Source organism: Epinephelus fuscoguttatus, linkage group LG6 (genome assembly GCF_011397635.1).
Source record: "Epinephelus fuscoguttatus linkage group LG6, E.fuscoguttatus.final_Chr_v1".
NCBI lineage: Eukaryota > Metazoa > Chordata > Actinopteri > Perciformes > Serranidae > Epinephelus > Epinephelus fuscoguttatus.
The window spans coordinates 13898815-13915276 of record NC_064757.1 but is presented as its reverse complement, the minus strand read 5'-3'; the positions used below and the strand labels follow the sequence as shown (position 1 = coordinate 13915276).

At 41.3% G+C, this 16462-nt stretch overlaps 1 protein-coding gene across 8 annotated transcripts in view; it reads left to right on the top strand.

Moving 5' to 3' along the window:
• Positions 1–335: 335 nt before the first annotated feature.
• Positions 336–16462, top strand: part of dock5 (dedicator of cytokinesis 5) — a 46133-nt gene continuing 30006 nt past the window's right edge. For 4 of the 8 annotated variants that reach the window (XM_049579984.1, XM_049579983.1, XM_049579981.1 and 1 more), the window contains exons 1-10: positions 336–510; positions 10648–10731; positions 10974–11014; positions 11097–11152; positions 11427–11523; positions 11682–11830; positions 11974–12109; positions 13216–13376; positions 15162–15243; positions 15854–15983. In XM_049579984.1, coding sequence (XP_049435941.1) covers positions 468–510; positions 10648–10731; positions 10974–11014; positions 11097–11152; positions 11427–11523; positions 11682–11830; positions 11974–12109; positions 13216–13376; positions 15162–15243; positions 15854–15983 — 979 coding nt within the window. In that variant the 5' untranslated portion in view covers positions 336–467. Of the gene's footprint in view, positions 511–10647; positions 10732–10973; positions 11015–11096; positions 11153–11426; positions 11524–11681; positions 11831–11973; positions 12110–13215; positions 13377–15161; positions 15244–15853; positions 15984–16462 lie in introns of those variants that run through there. The other 4 variants (XM_049579985.1, XM_049579982.1, XM_049579980.1 and 1 more) reach the window with 2 other exon arrangements.

Here is a 16462-nt window from a genome sequence, read left to right as displayed (position 1 = left end):
ATTCTCCTCTGAATTGTCAAACTGTGTGCCAGTGGCTCTAAAACTGTGTGTGCAGACACCATCAGGAGTCCTTGCAGCACAGCGAGGGACAGGTCAGTCTCATTATAATTCCTCCAGATTCAATTTGAGTTCATTTGAAGATTTATGAGGAATAGCTACAGTTATCGATTGGCGGATGTTCAGGGCTTCACGGACAGTGTTCCTGGAGGCAAACCCTTGATGAAATGAGTGTCCGTGGAGTGTTTGTTGTTGTTGTTTTTGTGGGGGTAGTTTGGGAAGCCCATGGTTCACGCCTATCCCCTTCTCTCCTCTCCCAGCCGTGAGCGCCTTCCTCTCCCCTCCCCGTTTACAAGTCATGATGGCGGAACTGTAGAGCTCGGGACGCGCAGGAGTGCACCGCCCGTCCTCTGTTTAGCAATTGTAAATAGTTATTTATTTATTCAGCCTACTTTACATCTTCCCCCGAAATGACCCGCTGGATTCCCACTAAAAAAGAGAAGTACGGAGTCGGTAAGTTCTCTCATGTGGCTACGTGTGTTTTTCTAGCGGAAAACTCGCCGAGTAAACTCCCAACTAACTTGAAGGGAAGGGGACTAAAGTTGGGAAACACAAGTTATTGGCGACTTTATTGTTGCTGATATAGGGCGGGTGTAGATACTGTAGCCAGCTAGGCTTCACCAGCATTTTGTTTATCACACAGTGCTCGATATTTTCCTTCCTTGTTGCCCTAGTGTGTGTAAGTATCTGGTTGTAGTAAGAAATAACTGGTTTAACTGTCCATAATAGGTGGTGAGGAGGGAATGGAAAAGAGCCAAGAGTTCAATGAGCATACCAGCCATTCTTGTACTTAACCTCGCTGAGTTGACATGTGGAAGTTGTAGTGAACTTAAATGAATCCTCATTTTGCTGGAAGGTCCCTTGAAGCCCCCCTCAAGTACTCCTGTAGGGCCCCACATGGGAGCCACTGCTGTGACTGTACAGTATGCATGTCAGATAAGAGAAAAGTATTTGCATAGACATTGGATTTATCTGTGTCGCTTGGCTACACTTAACCTACGCTATAGGCTTTTGTGTTTCTGTCTTTTGAGGCTATTGAGCACCTTTTTGTGTTCCTTTCAGCTTCATAACTTGGACTGTGGCTTGCACTAAGGTGTGGCCCCGTCTCAGTTATCTGTGTGTGTTTGTGGGTCTGCTGTGCATGCATGCTCATGCTATCAGGTAGTCCTCCACGCCCTCAAGGTAAATCACTTGGCTTCACCAGAAATCCCTTTCAGGTTAACTGTAAAGGCTTCATTGTCAGCACAGGTTGGCTGGTCATTGGTTACCTTACTGACTCACTGCTAAATCTGGCTGAAGGCTACAGACACTTAAATGCAGACAGTGGTGTGTAGCAGATGTGTTACACAAGAGGAAAACCCTGCCTGTGTGCACGCCTAGTGTATACTCTCTCTGTGTGAATCACAGCCCAGGACTGAAAATACCTCGCTCTAACCTGGATGCTCTCGCCGACTTTATCTTGAAAGAAAGTGTGCTCTGTTGCTGTTGTGACTGAAAACATTTTTAAGCCCCAAACGCAGGTGGGTATGGAATGCTCTGCTGCACAAACACTACCCACTTGGTTATATATGACCTTGTTTTAGCGGCTGATGTTGGGGATTTTTTTTTTTCATGGTAATCCTTTTAGATCCCAGTATGGCGTTCAAAAGTGTTGCTCTGCGTGATTGTGTCGACTTTGCCATTCTCCTGCCATTCGCCTCAGAGTCGGGGCAGGAGTCACTAACACTGTACTTAATCCTTAAAATGCCATCGGACCCTGTACAAGGTCTTACAGTTTTAATCCGATTAGTCAACCCAGGCTGTGCCCCAATACAGGCAACTACATTTTGAGATGAAAGAAGAGTTGCAAGGTTTATGATAATATCAATTATATCATGCTAGCTAACAGGGAAATGTGGATAATATGGGGCTTAAGATATCACAATCTTTAATGGTGAATTTGTGGCGCCATCATAATAGAATAGCTTAATTTTTACATTCTTAAGAGGAGACTTTGGAGACTGAAGTGAAGCATTGAAATCAGCAGGTGAAGTTTAATTTACTGCATCTCTGTTTTCACATTATTTGAATCCATAATGAAATCCCATGGCTTTATTAGATTTTATGGCAAGGTCTCCTTACTGAGTGGTCATGTAAATGCTTTGATTCTTAACGGCCTGTCTTTATTGACAGCTTACATGAACAACATTACAAATTTGGGACCAACTGATGCCATTGCTGAATTACAGTAATCCAGGAAGTTAAAGAGGAACTCCACTGGTTTTACTCATCTGTCAAGTCTGTCTAACAGGTGTTGAGAAACTCAGTTGTGGTAATCTGCATATGTGAGAAAAAGCTGCATAAAGCCTTTAACAGCTCCAAAGGGAGCTGCACAAAATCTGATAAACTGCCTCAAGTGATGTCACTATAGCAGGGCTGTGGAGAAAATTAGGATACTTTTGACCAAATACCTTAATTTCGATATTGTGACAATATTGTAGGTTTAACTATTGGTGCCTTTACAAAATATTTACACAGTGAGAATTTTAATAATCATCAGTAATGTTGATATGATGTCTGAGTAAAGGCAAATAATAGAACAGTGTGAACAGTCTCGTAAATTCAGAAAATTACATCATTGTAGTGTAATGCAGCCTTTGAAACCAGGAAAAGACAACACTTTTAATATTAAGATATCAAAACCCAAAGACAGTAACTATAGTCACATATCACAATACTGATATAATAATATTATATGTATACATATATATATATTGCCTAGTCCTACACTTGACTCAGCTTCGGTTGGTGCTGAAGACTTTTTGAAGTTTGAAAATAATTACAAATCTGGGAGACAGTGTGGTTAACAGGCCTGTAGCTCTCTTCCCTTTGAAACTTGAGGACTGCTTGAGCCTAGCAGCTTGAGACTGCATTATCTGCCACTAGAAAAACACTTCCGAGTCTCTGACCAAACTGGTGGCAGTGAAGTTGCATTGTGGGTATTGTAGGCACCGGGTTTTGACAAGGAAGAAGAATCCATGGAATAAGGAAGACAATATCTGCTGCTATGATTTTAATTCTTTTTTTTCTTGTTAAGATTATTTTTTGGGCAGATGTTTGCCTTTTAACTGACAATACAGCTGAAGATGGAGAGGAAAGGTAGGAGAGATAGAGGGGGAATGACATGCAGCAAAGGGCCGCAGGTTGGAATCGAACCTGCGCCGCTGCAAAGGACTCTGCAAATATGGGGCACACATTCCACCATCTGAGCTAGATGTCAGTCTTTTTGTTTTTTTTTTTTCATAAAACTGAACATCTTCAATGCAACAATCTTAGAATTGTGCAAGATGTTTCCTACTTGACTGACAAGCACACTCTTGATTGACCATGATTGACTTCCAAACAAGTTGTGATGTCCTAAATCCAGGTGAGCGCAGATGAATGTGTGAACAGCCTTCTAGTGCCAAACTCTGTACCGTGAAGCTCAAACATCCAAGTTAAGTAACAAATAGCAAAATACATTTTGAGTGGATGAGGAATTTATTACATTTTGTTCTAATGACGACATTTGATTCATTGCAGCAAACCCCTGGAGTTTACATGTTGTGTGTTCTTATGAATATTATATAATAAGATTCTGCATTCATACTGATTATAATGCCTTACAGTTGCTTATGAGCAGCACTACTCGCTTCTATAATAACTTTGAGTATTCTTAAGGGAACTGCCATTCAAGCAACTGAAGTCATAAAGACTGACTAATGCTTGTGCCCACTGTGGTCGTGTGAAAAGACAGTACTACCACAACTTCCACTTTAACATGCAATGAACAAATAAGTTTCCTTAAAATAATGAAGAGCTTAAAGTTGTTTGCTCTGCTGGTGTTACCTGCTGTGTGGGCGTCTTATTAGCAAGACAAATCTACAGCTGCCCCCACAGATCGCAGTCAAAACATCCGATAGTTCATCTTGTGGTGTCAAACCTGATTGTTGCTGGTAATATAACTGTTGACCTTGTTCTCAGTTTTGATGGACAGGCCAAATGGTTGGATGGTCAGTCATGACTTTTAAAACTCGGGACATAATGTCTGAGTACTTCTTGAGGAACCTGGAGAAAAGCATTGGTGCTTTTTCTCCTTCAGAGAAGGCAATTGTAATTTTCTTTGAAGCCGGGTCTTTAACCAGAATTAAAAGATGAGCCCATACTGGTCTAGCTCTATCCCTTTTTTCACTATTAGCTTTGAACTTGTGAATTAGCTTTCTGATTTATGGATAACCTATCAGGACTTATTAGCTGGAGCACAGTTTTAAGAGCCCCAGACCGTCTCCGGCTGTCTAGACAGTAGACGGGAGGCAGAAGGCATTTCTGCCGAGGCCTTTATGTATTGAAACGTCCTGCCTGAGGAGAATTGGCTCAAAAACAAACTTTAATAGACTTGCTTTTACCTAATGACTTTTTGCAGTTATACTGTAACTCTCCCTCCTTTGGTAGTGTTTGAAATATGTATGCTTGAATTCAAGTTTAATAAGATATGATACATCACTGAAGGGTAGCTGACTGAAGTCCTTTACAAATTCATAACACATTAGGGGTGTAATGGTACACAGAAGTCACGGTTTGTCTGATGCATATGGTTAAGGAGTCACAGTTTGGTCTAAGTTCAGTACAGCAGAAAAAACCCCACATGCATAAGGATATGTTTCTTTTCATTTATTTTGAACAGACAGTAGTGCAAGTGTCAAAGACAGAGTTCTCCTGCTGGGGACTGGGAGCATTTTGCCCACTGGCAACTTTGTTAAACTACTTGTATGTTTTTGTGAAAATAAGGAACATTTCAAACACTTCTGTATTACATTGCACAAACACGGAACAAACATTTTCCCAAAAGCCAACAAGTCACAATAGGTATAAAACAGGAAAGCATTTGTCATGCTATGAAACTGAAAAAAACAAAGTGTAGTAAAAAATAAAACTTGTGTATTAGGAGGATTTTTACAATCCCACCTTGGCACTTGTGAACGTCGGTTCCTCATTAATCTACATATTGTGTACTTTGCATGCACTGGACCATAATTCCTCTGCACTGTGAGTGAATCTTTTTTTTTTTTTTTATAGGAATGGCGAAGGCATGGTCTGCCCTACTCTGCCATACTCTGCCACTGATTGGCTTATGCTGTATTGTAACCCTAACAAATCTTACTTTTTTGCCTAAATAACAACCCAACCAACAAAGCCGTGAGCACTAACCAATCAGAGAGAGAGAAGGGCCAGTTATGCCTTTGCCATTCTAGGAAAAAATGTATACCATGAGGGTTTGGTAAGAATACATGAATATAATAATACCGTTTTCATTATTTGAAAACTGAAAACTACTCCCTTGATCACGATGATTTTCTTTTTTTTTAATGTATGTAAAATGTTTCGCTTACAAGCTTTGTGTGAGTGAAAATGCAGGTAGTTATTTTTGTTAAGGTCAGTTTATCTAGCATGACTTATGTCTGGCCCATTTCTGGCTCTCTGATTTCATTTCTTTCATGTGTTTGATTGAAGGATTTTCCTGCTGAGCGTCAGAATGAATTCAGAGGACCTGCCTATCTGTATGTTCAAGGATTGATTGCTGGACCCTTGTATCTTGCCTCATATTTTTTTGTGTGTGTTTTATCAGGGCCATAGCTTGGAATAGTTTCACACCCAGTCAGTGACGAGAACGATGGATTCTCATCCAAACGTGTGAACTCTGCCAGCAGCTGCTCAAACTGTTCAGCCGTGGTGTTCTTTAATTGTTGGCTAATCCACTTCTATGATAAATCTTTTAGAGTGAATCAGGCTGACTTTGATTTAACATTAGTATGCACATTAACTTGAACCTACACAGATTGAGGCTTTATTGGAATTTACTACAGCAGCTTCAGGCTCAGCGTTTCAAGTTAAAGAGGAGGATAGTGTGTCTCAGAGTTGAACAGATAAGCTGCGTTGCCAAGGCCCAGACTGTTGCCTTTACTTTAGACAGTGTGGCATCACAACACGCTCAGCTGGGGTTCTGCCATTGGCACATTGCCACGCTGTTGCCAGGCCCGGACACTGTGTCAAGTTGGTGAATGGACCATTGTCACTCCCGGCATGACCAGAGGCAGATGTCATTTCTTCAGTGCACATTTCATTCAAAATTGTTCCGGCTGCACAAATAATTTCCTGGTGAAAACAAATATTCTTTTTTCAAGAGATTCACAGGGACATGCTGTGATGTTTTAAATGAAACATCACAGCATGTCACCATGTTAGCTGGAAAAACCTGAACTTTCTGTTCATAATATGAGAGATACCAAAAACTGTGATGTGCTGAAATCGAAATTCTGAGTTAAAGGTCCCATATTATGCTTATGTTTAGGTTCATATTTGTATATTGGGTTTCTACTAGGATGTGTTTACATGCTTTCATGTAAGAAAAACACTTGATTTTTCTCATACTGTTTGCCTGAATATACCTGTATTCATTCCCGTCTGAAAAGCTGCTTGTCCTTGAAAGTCCCCCTCCCAAAAAAGCTCAGTCTGCTGTGATTGGTCAGTGTTCCCAACTCTTCTGCATCTGAGCTCTTGATGTCTCTGTTCTGTCATTTCAGCTGAGAATTGACTGTAACAGCACTGTACTGGCACTTTCTACCTATACAAACCATTTCATTGCTATCCAGTTGCTAGGGCAACAGGTTTGATCCCTGCTTACTTCCTGTCAGCTACCAAGGAAACTATAAAATAAATTTTGTAGTTTCCTTGTCAGCTACTCCATTAACAAACATTCCAACAGGGAATTCAACAGGAGCCATTTAGAATGATTATGCTGTCAAGTTTGAAACAGTCAATAGACCGAATCACAATGTTCATTCACAATAACTTCCAAGTAGACAATCCTCACATTGTGTACATAAAACAAAATGGCGTCGAGCAAAGACTGCCTCAGTTATTTAGTTTTTATCCACCTTAAAAAGGCCCTCAAAAAAGCAATATCAGTTTAATTGTATGTTATATTTAAATTATTTTCACCAAATTACCTTGCCAGTAGATAGAGTTGCTGGTCTACTGCAGTGTTGATTGGTTAGTGTGTAAAATAAAGTGGAACAAATATTCAAATATGGTGTACACTTACACTGAAACTGATTTTGTAGGTGTCTAAAATATGTTTTGCTGTGTCCCCGCCTTCCACAGCTGTACATCCCTTAGCGTCTGTGCCAGTAATTTAGTTTATCGAAGATAATAGCAAAGCAACAAATACATAAAATAAGCACAGCAGAAACAAAACATAGGTCGGACTACAGTGTTTAAATACATATCTTTAAACATTACAGCTACGACTGAAAATGACAACAGAAATCAATAAGTTTGCCAATTTCACATACAGTACAGGCCAAAAGTTTGGACACACCTTCTCATTCAATGCGTTTTCTTTATTTTCATGACTATTTACATTGTAGATTCTCACTGAAGGCATCAAAACTATGAATGAACACGTGGAGTTATGTACTTAACAAAAAAAGGTGAAATAACTGAAAACATCTTTTATATTCTAGTTTCTTCAAAATAGCCACCCTTTGCTCTGATTACTGCTTTGCACACTCTTGGCATTCTCTCCATGAGCTTCAAGAGGTAGTCACCTGAAATGGTTTCCACTTCACAGGTGTGCCTTATCAGGGTTAATTAGTGGAATTTCTTGCTTTATCAATGGGGTTGGGACCATCAGTTGCGTTGTGCAGAAGTCAGGTTAATACACAGCTGACAGCCCTATTGGACAACTGTTAAAATTCATATTATGGCAAGAACCAATCAGCTAACTAAAGAAAAACGAGTGGCCATCATTACTTTAAGAAATGAAGGTCAGTCAGTCCAGAAAATTGCAAAAACTTTAAATGTGTCCCCAAGTGGAGTCGCAAAAACCATCAAGCGCTACAACGAAACTGGCACACATGAGGACCGACCCAGGAAAGGAAGACCAAGAGTCACCTCTGCTTCTGAGGATAAGTTCATCCGAGTCACCAGCCTCAGAAATCGCAAGTTAACAGCAGCTCAGATCAGAGACCAGATGAATGCCACACAGAGTTCTAGCAGCAGACCCATCTCCAGAACAACTGTTAAGAGGAGACTGCGCGAATCAGGCCTTCATGGTCAAACAGCTGCTAGGAAACCACTGCTAAGGAGAGGCAACAAGCAGAAGAGATTTGTTTGGGCCAAGAAACACAAGGAATGGACATTAGACCAGTGGAAATCTGTGCTTTGGTCTGATGAGTCCAAATTTGAGATCTTTGGTTCCAACCGCCGTGTCTTTGTGAGGCGCAGAAAAGGTGAACGGATGGATTCCACATGCCTGGTTCCCACTGTGAAGCATGGAGGAGGAGGTGTGATGGTGTGGGGTGTTTTGCTGGTGACACTGTTGGGGATTTATTCAAAATTGAAGGCACACTGAACCAGCATGGCTACCACAGCATCCTGCAGCGACATGCCATCCCATCCGGTTTGCGTTTAGTTGGACGATCATTTATTTTTCAACAGGACAATGACCCCAAACACACCTCCAGGCTGTGTAAGGGCTATTTGACCAAGAAGGAGAGTGATGGAGTGCTGCGGCAGATGACCTGGCCTCCACAGTCACCGGACCTGAACCCAATCGAGATGGTTTGGGGTGAGCTGGACCGCAGAGTGAAGGCAAAGGGGCCAACAAGTGCTAAACACCTCTGGGAACTCCTTCAAGACTGTTGGAAAACCATTTCAGGTGACTACCTCTTGAAGCTCATGGAGAGAATGCCAAGAGTGTGCAAAGCAGTAATCAGAGCAAAGGGTGGCTATTTTGAAGAAACTAGAATATAAAACATGTTTTCAGTTATTTCACCTTTTTTGTTAAGTACATAACTCCACATGTGTTCATTCATAGTTTTGATGCCTTCAGTGAGAATCTACAATGTAAATAGTCATGAAAATAAAGAAAACGCATTGAATGAGAAGGTGTGTCCAAACTTTTGGCCTGTACTGTACCTCTGGAATTATAACTGCCAGTTGTTGTAAGAGTGACGTCATGGTGATTCAGTCTGTATACTTAAGTTGTAACATCACAACATCACGGATGTCCTGACAGCTTGTTTAAAGGCACAGTTTCTGAATGTGGACTGTGTGCATTTCTCAGTGGATTGAGAGTATTTGTACTTTTATAGTATTTATAATGCACCGACAGTATACCTGCTTTCTTATAAAAACAACATGGAAATTAGATTTTTTACTATGTGGGATCTTTAATGGGGAAAAGGAAAGTAAGAAAAGTGTCACTGGTATTGCAGGTTTTAGTGTTAGACTTTTCCTTTTGACGACCAGATGGGGATCTCACAGTGAGTCATTATTCATGTTAACCTGTGCAGGTGATAGCCAGCATGAGTCTGACCTAATAGTTTAAGAACCCATGAACTGGTTACAAAAACACAGTCTTAACCTAAAAACTGATTCCCCGTGGAGATGTCACTCTGGGCATATGTGTGTTATGGAAAGCCAGGAAAAAATACCTATTGATGAGGAGGATGTCACGGAGAGAGAAGGGTAGCCACATTCAGTGTTTCGTCAAGTTTTGGTATTCAGACTGAGGTGTGATAAGCCGAGCCAGTTGAAGCGTGCTGTGAAATCTAGCCTCCAGCAACAAGCATTATCACCATGCAAGTCAGGGCAGAGCTGTGCTCATAGTTCCTCTATCTGACTATGAGAGTGGCTGTTCGCTATTGCGGCTCCCTCAAGTCATGACAAAGACCTTTGCTACAGTATTGTTTGCCAAGGTTTCTCTTCTGCAACTTCAGTCTGGCTTTGTGTGTGTGTGTGCGTACGTGCATGTGTTTTTGTGTGCTCGCGCAGATCTGTTCTTGTGTGATCTCTCCCGTTAGTGTCGTGGTAAGAGAGTTAAAAGGGAAAGACAGGAGTCGCCTCCAGGAAAGCTGTTAGGTTAATAAACTGAGTGAAGGGAAGGGCAGGGCTTGCAGGTTAGTCAGTTGGCACAAGCACAACCTGCAGAGAGTAACTATTGACCAAAGGTCACAGCGGTATGATGATATCAGAAATCTAGAGGATGTAATGCCATCCCTCCATCCCTTTTTTGCTCTGCTCTTTTTTTTTCTACTCTGAAGCTACCTGCTACAGCACAGTCCATTTACTGGAACGTTAAACACAGCCTCAGGGAATCTGTTTCAATTAAGAATAGTCAAAATGCTTTAAAGGTTTGAGTCACACACAGGCCTGCCGCACAGGCTTACAGCCTGCTGTTAGAAAGAGCACTAAGATGAGGAATAAATCAAAGATCAAGATCCTGTACGCTTGCGAAGCCAAGTTCTGCGACAAGGAGGGTGAATTGGTTTCTTTTTCCTGGGAGAAACTGCAAACCTCTGATCCAGAACTTTTTTTTAAAAAACAGACTTTCTCCACTGTGCAATGAGTGATTGAAAAGGGATTTGGGGTTTTTCTTAATCCACTGGACCTTGAGTGGGAATAAAACTCGTCAGTCAAACTGTCGGCTCAAAATCTCTCCATTGTTAACTGTGTTTATTTAATGTTATGTGTGTTCCTCATAATGAGACAGTCCTGCTCTTGTCCTAGCAATCTACAATTATGAATCCAGTGGAGAGCAGGAGCTGTGCCTACAGGTGGGGGACACGGTGCACATACTTGAGAAATTGGAAGGTGAGTGAGCCTGAACACACAACAGGCCCCGACACATCCCTCTTTTCCTTCTCTAAAGCAAGCTGACACAGGAACTTAAATGAAATGTTGAACTTACCTGGCACTCAATATGCTGTGCATAATAATGTAAACGAGTCCACATTGTCCTCCTGACGGGGTGGACTGTCATCACTCCTCTCTCCTCCACTGCCTCTTCATCATTGTAACACTTTTTTTTTTTTTGTTAATTAATATCTCCTCAGGCTGGTATAGGGGCTACACGCTACGCAAGAAATCCCAGAAGGTAAGACCATCATTAGCACTTTATTATCCCATAACCAGAGCTGTGATATATGTGTACTGATTTTACCTCATTGTTTCCTCAGGGCATTTTCCCAGCTTCCTACATCCACTTAAAGGAGGCTACGGTTGAGGGACTAGGGTGAGATCACATATCAGTAAACATATCATCATGATGATAATCCACTTTGCTTTTGGTTTGCCGCCCTGCCTTGTCATTTGCCAGTAAGATAGCAGTGCGCTTGTAATTACCATAAGTGAAGATTCAGTAATGCCTCTCTTGGCTGTGTAAGGAAACCATCCAACTATTTATCATGTATAGAAATGCACTTGAGTCTATCTGAATTATGTGGCATGATCTGTGAGTGATGAGCCACTTTTCCAATATCTTATTATTCTCTCCTTGTGGCTGGTAGCCAGCAGGAAATAATTATTCCAGCAGATTTACCCCTGGTGCAGGAGCTCGGGGCTACTCTGAGGGAATGGGCACAGATATGGCACAAGCTCTACGTGGTATGTGAAGATTGCCTCTCTCTTATCGGCCTCTCTGTTTCTAGTACTCTCAGTGCTACTCTGTTACACACCACTTTGACTCATGTTTACTTTATTTTATTTTTTTTTTTACCTCTGAAGGATGTGTTGTTATAAATGTGTACATATTTATCTGACAGGCGAACAAGACAGCTTTGTTCAGGGGTGTTCAGCAGATGGCGTACAGCCTCATCGAATATCGATCTCAGATAGTGTCGGGAACGCTGCCTAAGGATGACCTTGTGGAGCTCAGAAAGAAAGTCACAGCAAAGATTGATTACGGGAACCGGTATGAATCCTGCTGCCTTACTGTACTGCAATGAATTGCCCTGTGACATAAACACCATTGTAAAGTTTTATTTGCTTGAGTCATGGCTTTCAGATTGTCTCTGTAAACTCTGCTGACGCTGTTTCATTCTCTGTGCTGCTCAGGATTCTGGGGTTGGACCTGGTGGTGCGAGATGAAGCAGGGAACACACTGGATCCTGACGAGACCAGCACAGTCAGTCTATTCCGGGCACACGAGACAGCTTCCCGCAGTGTTGACGACAGGATACAAGAGGAAAAGGCATGATTTTGATTTGTTTATTTTATCAGTCACTTTTTTCCATAGTAGATGTCCAGTCGGGGTTGGGCCGGGGTAAAACCTTTTAAACTGGTTTGATATTAAGTGAAACACTGAATCAGACTTTTAGACAGAATTTTACCACTAGGTGTCGCACTTGACTCAGGAGCTGCTCCCGTGTGGAACAAAATAACACCGTGTCCTAACAGCAAGCAAGCCTCTGACTATCGTGTAGTGTCAGTTGACATCCATGCTCTTTGTCCACATTGTGTCGGTTAAATATGCACTTCTATCACGTCATGTAAACAAACCTCATACCTATCAGCTGTGTGCTCGAGATCAGACTGGAGACCTAACCACTTTAAAGGCTTGATAGCCTACATGCTATCTTCCTTTGTTTGTACTTATTAAACAGGAAACACACATTTTTTATTGTGATATTTACTGGAAATGACACACAATGTAGCCAACAGTAAGGGGGCTTTTATTAGCGATGGTCATTCACCAGAAACTTTCAGCTGCCACCTTTTTCATTTTTGTATCAAAATAAGGAGGTATCATACAGATTATTCCATGTTTCAACTTCGCGAATCAGTTGTTCTTTGTTCATTGCAGCGATTTCAAAGTGAGCAATAAATAGCAATAGCAATAAATAGAAACGGGGCGTCAGATAAAAGTTCAGCTTTAAATGGTGCACTGTGTCACTCACAGCCAGTCAAGACACCTCTTTTGCCGCTTCAAATCCAAAGTGTAGCAATACTGGCACAGTTTTTTGTGTTCTTGAGAAACCAACTCTGGTATGTCTCCTCGTCACCCCAAAAAACACATGAACTTTCCAGTAAACAAACACAACGTGCGCTGCTCTCCCCCCCTTCCACCTGATTTAGTGCTCTGATGTTGTCAGCACATGTTGCTGATCTAAGCTACTTTTTAATTTGCCAGAGTGTGTCATAATGATGAATGCTGGTTCAGTTGGTTTGCTTAAAAACAAACCAATTTAGGCCCGTGGAACACAGGACCAGACTGGCAAAACTGCAAATCGGCCCAACTCTAATGTCCATTTCAAATAACATCTGTGTCCATGTGCTGCCTGGCACCTTGCTTTTCAGCAGACGCGGCTACAAAACCTGGAAATGAGGCGCCAGACCCTGTTCAGCACAGTGCACACCTACAGTCTACTCATGAACCTGAAGAACTTTGTATGCAACATCGGAGAAGACGCTGAGCTGCTCATGTCTTTGTACGACCCAGACCAGTCTGAATTCATCAGGTTTGCTCCTTATTTCTCTTAACTCAGACTTTAGTATCAAGCTGAGGGGTTCATTGAATATTTAAAAAAAAATAACCACACCAGTACTGCTACTTTGACACTTTTGTGGCAAAAGTTACACTATACAGAATGAAGAATTATAATTAGTTATACTATGGTCATGCAGAATAATAATAATGGCTTGAGGTTGTGCATTATTGTCACATAACTCTGCACTGCTCTGATGTAGCAGCTTCAGCAGTGTTTTAAATTAACACTCGAGACTGGAAGGCTACTAGTTTGAGGCATTATGAAGCTGCTGCTTCTTCTGCTTGCTGGTGTAGAAAACGTCTCTATTCTAAGCGTGGCAAAAATGGTGCCAGCATAAATAATAGAGGTGATTTAAAAGAACTTCTGAAACAAAAAAAAAATCAAAGTGACTACAAAGTAAGTTCATCTTTATGAATGTTAATAGTGTGAAACTTGAAAACTAAAAGCACGACATCTCATCCAGTTACCAGGGGATGTCTTTGCCGCTGACCCTGACCTTTGACCCTCTGGAGAGGGCCAGGGCAAAGACAGGAGGGCTGCGGTGGAATAGTCTTTTTTTGCTTAGGAACGTTCCTAACTTAGTTAAATGACCCTGAAGTGATAAAGGTCCAGTGTGTCGTATTTAGTGGCATCTTGTGATGAGTTGTAGAGCTCAAACTTCTCCAATGTGTCAAACGTGTAGGGCAACAACAGTGGCCGTCACGAGAACATGAATCGATCCAGGGTCAGTGTTTAGGTTGTCTGTTTTGGGCTAACAAGGCAAACTGTGCATAAGGACCCACTCTGTATATAGATGTAAACGGCTTATTTTAAGGTAACAGAAACATAACACTTATTATTATCATTTTAGACTATGGCTGTCCTGAATATCAGTTTTTGGGCATTAAAGCTTCATTTAGAAATGTCTGTGACTATGACTATTAGCCACTTTGTTAGCATGCAAGTCACAGTAACATTAGCCATAGCAGAAATAAGAGTACTTAAGAAATGCCTGAGCTGTTAATTACAGTTTTCAGCTTTTGCCAAACTCACTGCACATTTGTAATATGCAGTTTCCTTAAGCATAACTGGCACTTGACTTTTGGGGTGGTATCTTTGCAAATTTTGAAATGCTTGACTTTTTCAACGTCTTGCTTGCATATCACGTGTGGTCAAACTGTCCCAGCCTCAGTAGTGCTTGGCTGCTGGTGACTGAGGTTAGATGAAGATGAGTCAGTAAAAAATCTGTCACAAATTTTAAATGGCCATAACTAATAAATAAAAGTTGCAGCTGTTGCATTTTCCAAAGTCCTTATGAATTCTTCCTTTTCCTCTTTACTTATGATGTTTTCCATCAAGGTTAAGGAAGAGTGTTAAGGAAACGACATAGGACAATATTTTTTGACCAGTCGACTGCAGCACAGGATTTTATCACAGCAAACATTTTGGCTTTTCATAGCAGGAACATTTCAGGTGTAACTAATATCATTAATGGTTGCTGTGTTATGCCGGTAAGCCAGGCCCTTCTGCCATTTCCTGTGTTGGCAAGTCAAATGAATGCTATGAGAGAGGTCCACAGGGATCGATAGAGTTTCACGTTATTGCTGCTCAAAATATGCAGAAGTCTTGGAAATTCCTTGACACTTAGGATTTTATGTGGTGAGACGGATAAAATAATGCAAAGTTTTTACATGAGTTATTTTCTATTTTTCTATTTCTCCTGGTGCCTTTAGATAATGTGATATCTAACTGTGATTCTTATTTAAATTCATGCAGTGAGAACTTCCTGGTGCGCTGGGACAGTATGGGGATGCCTAAAGAAATTGAAAAACTCAACAACCTGCCAGCACTATTCACGGTAACTGAATCCCAGCCCACTGACTGTATTCCCTCTGCTTCGGATTTAAACAATCCAAACGCCGTCTGAAATCTGTGACAAAGAAGACAATTTGCTCTTGGACCGCTCTTAATTTGCAGAAAGTTTCCCTGAATGGATCACATTCACGGTGCATCTTTGAAAATTTGAATGCATTTGCCTCCATTATATTGCTGCTGTTTATGTTAATGACACAGTCAGCAGTTCCCTGCAAACAAGCTGTTGTGTTAACCTGCATGTGGGCCACGAGGAAATAGTGGTTCAGAATGTGATACAAACAACATTCAGGAAGGCACAAAAAAAGGAATTTAATCATTATATTTGCTTCCTCAAAGCACGCAAGTTAGGACTCCTTTGACTTGAAAATCTCCAGAAAAATAAATACATAAAGGTGCTGGAAATCAATGTGTTTGAGGGTTTTACTGCATGCTTCCATCCTGTAATATTTGCCATCTGGTATGCGGCTCCGGCAATATGAATGCACATAATAACAGGCTACTGATATGTGTAGCCCACTTTCCTTTGTATGTAATGCACCTTATCACTTAATATGCCATAATAAATCATCTTTATGGTTGTTTCTTGCGTCTAGGACCTGAGCAGCAGTGACTTGATGAGGCAGCGCCTCTTCCTGGTGTGTCAGATCATCCGAGTGGGAAGCATGGAGCTTAAAGAGGGCAAGAAACACACTGGAGGACTGCGGAGACCATTTGGTGTGGCTGGTGAGCAGCTTTTCAAATGTCCTAATATTTGTTCAGGCAATACAAAAGTCAACTCAACAACAACAAAAAAAATGCCACTCCTCTCTGGTGCTATAGTTGCATGAATAGTCCTGGCGAGGTATAAAAATGAAGGATCCATGTGTTGATGAAATGGGAACACCTGCTTCCTGACCTAGAAATGCCTCAATTCTGCCTTGGCAAAAAAGTCGGTGGAAATTGGTTTAGCACCCGTCTTTTTGTTTTTGGCCAGATGATTAGTGGATCTGATGAGGAATGGTTTCCTCTGGTGTTCAGCAAATGGACTGAAACCAGAAGTCAGAAAGAACGTTTCACTCAGAAGTAACATTATTCTTAGCCAGGAAAAAAAAAATCACTTTAGGAAAAGAGCTGGGTGGAATGAACCATTCAGAGGCATTTGCAAACTGGAGATCAAGAACCCTCAATCTGTTTTACTATGCTGGCTGTCTGCCGTGCCAGGC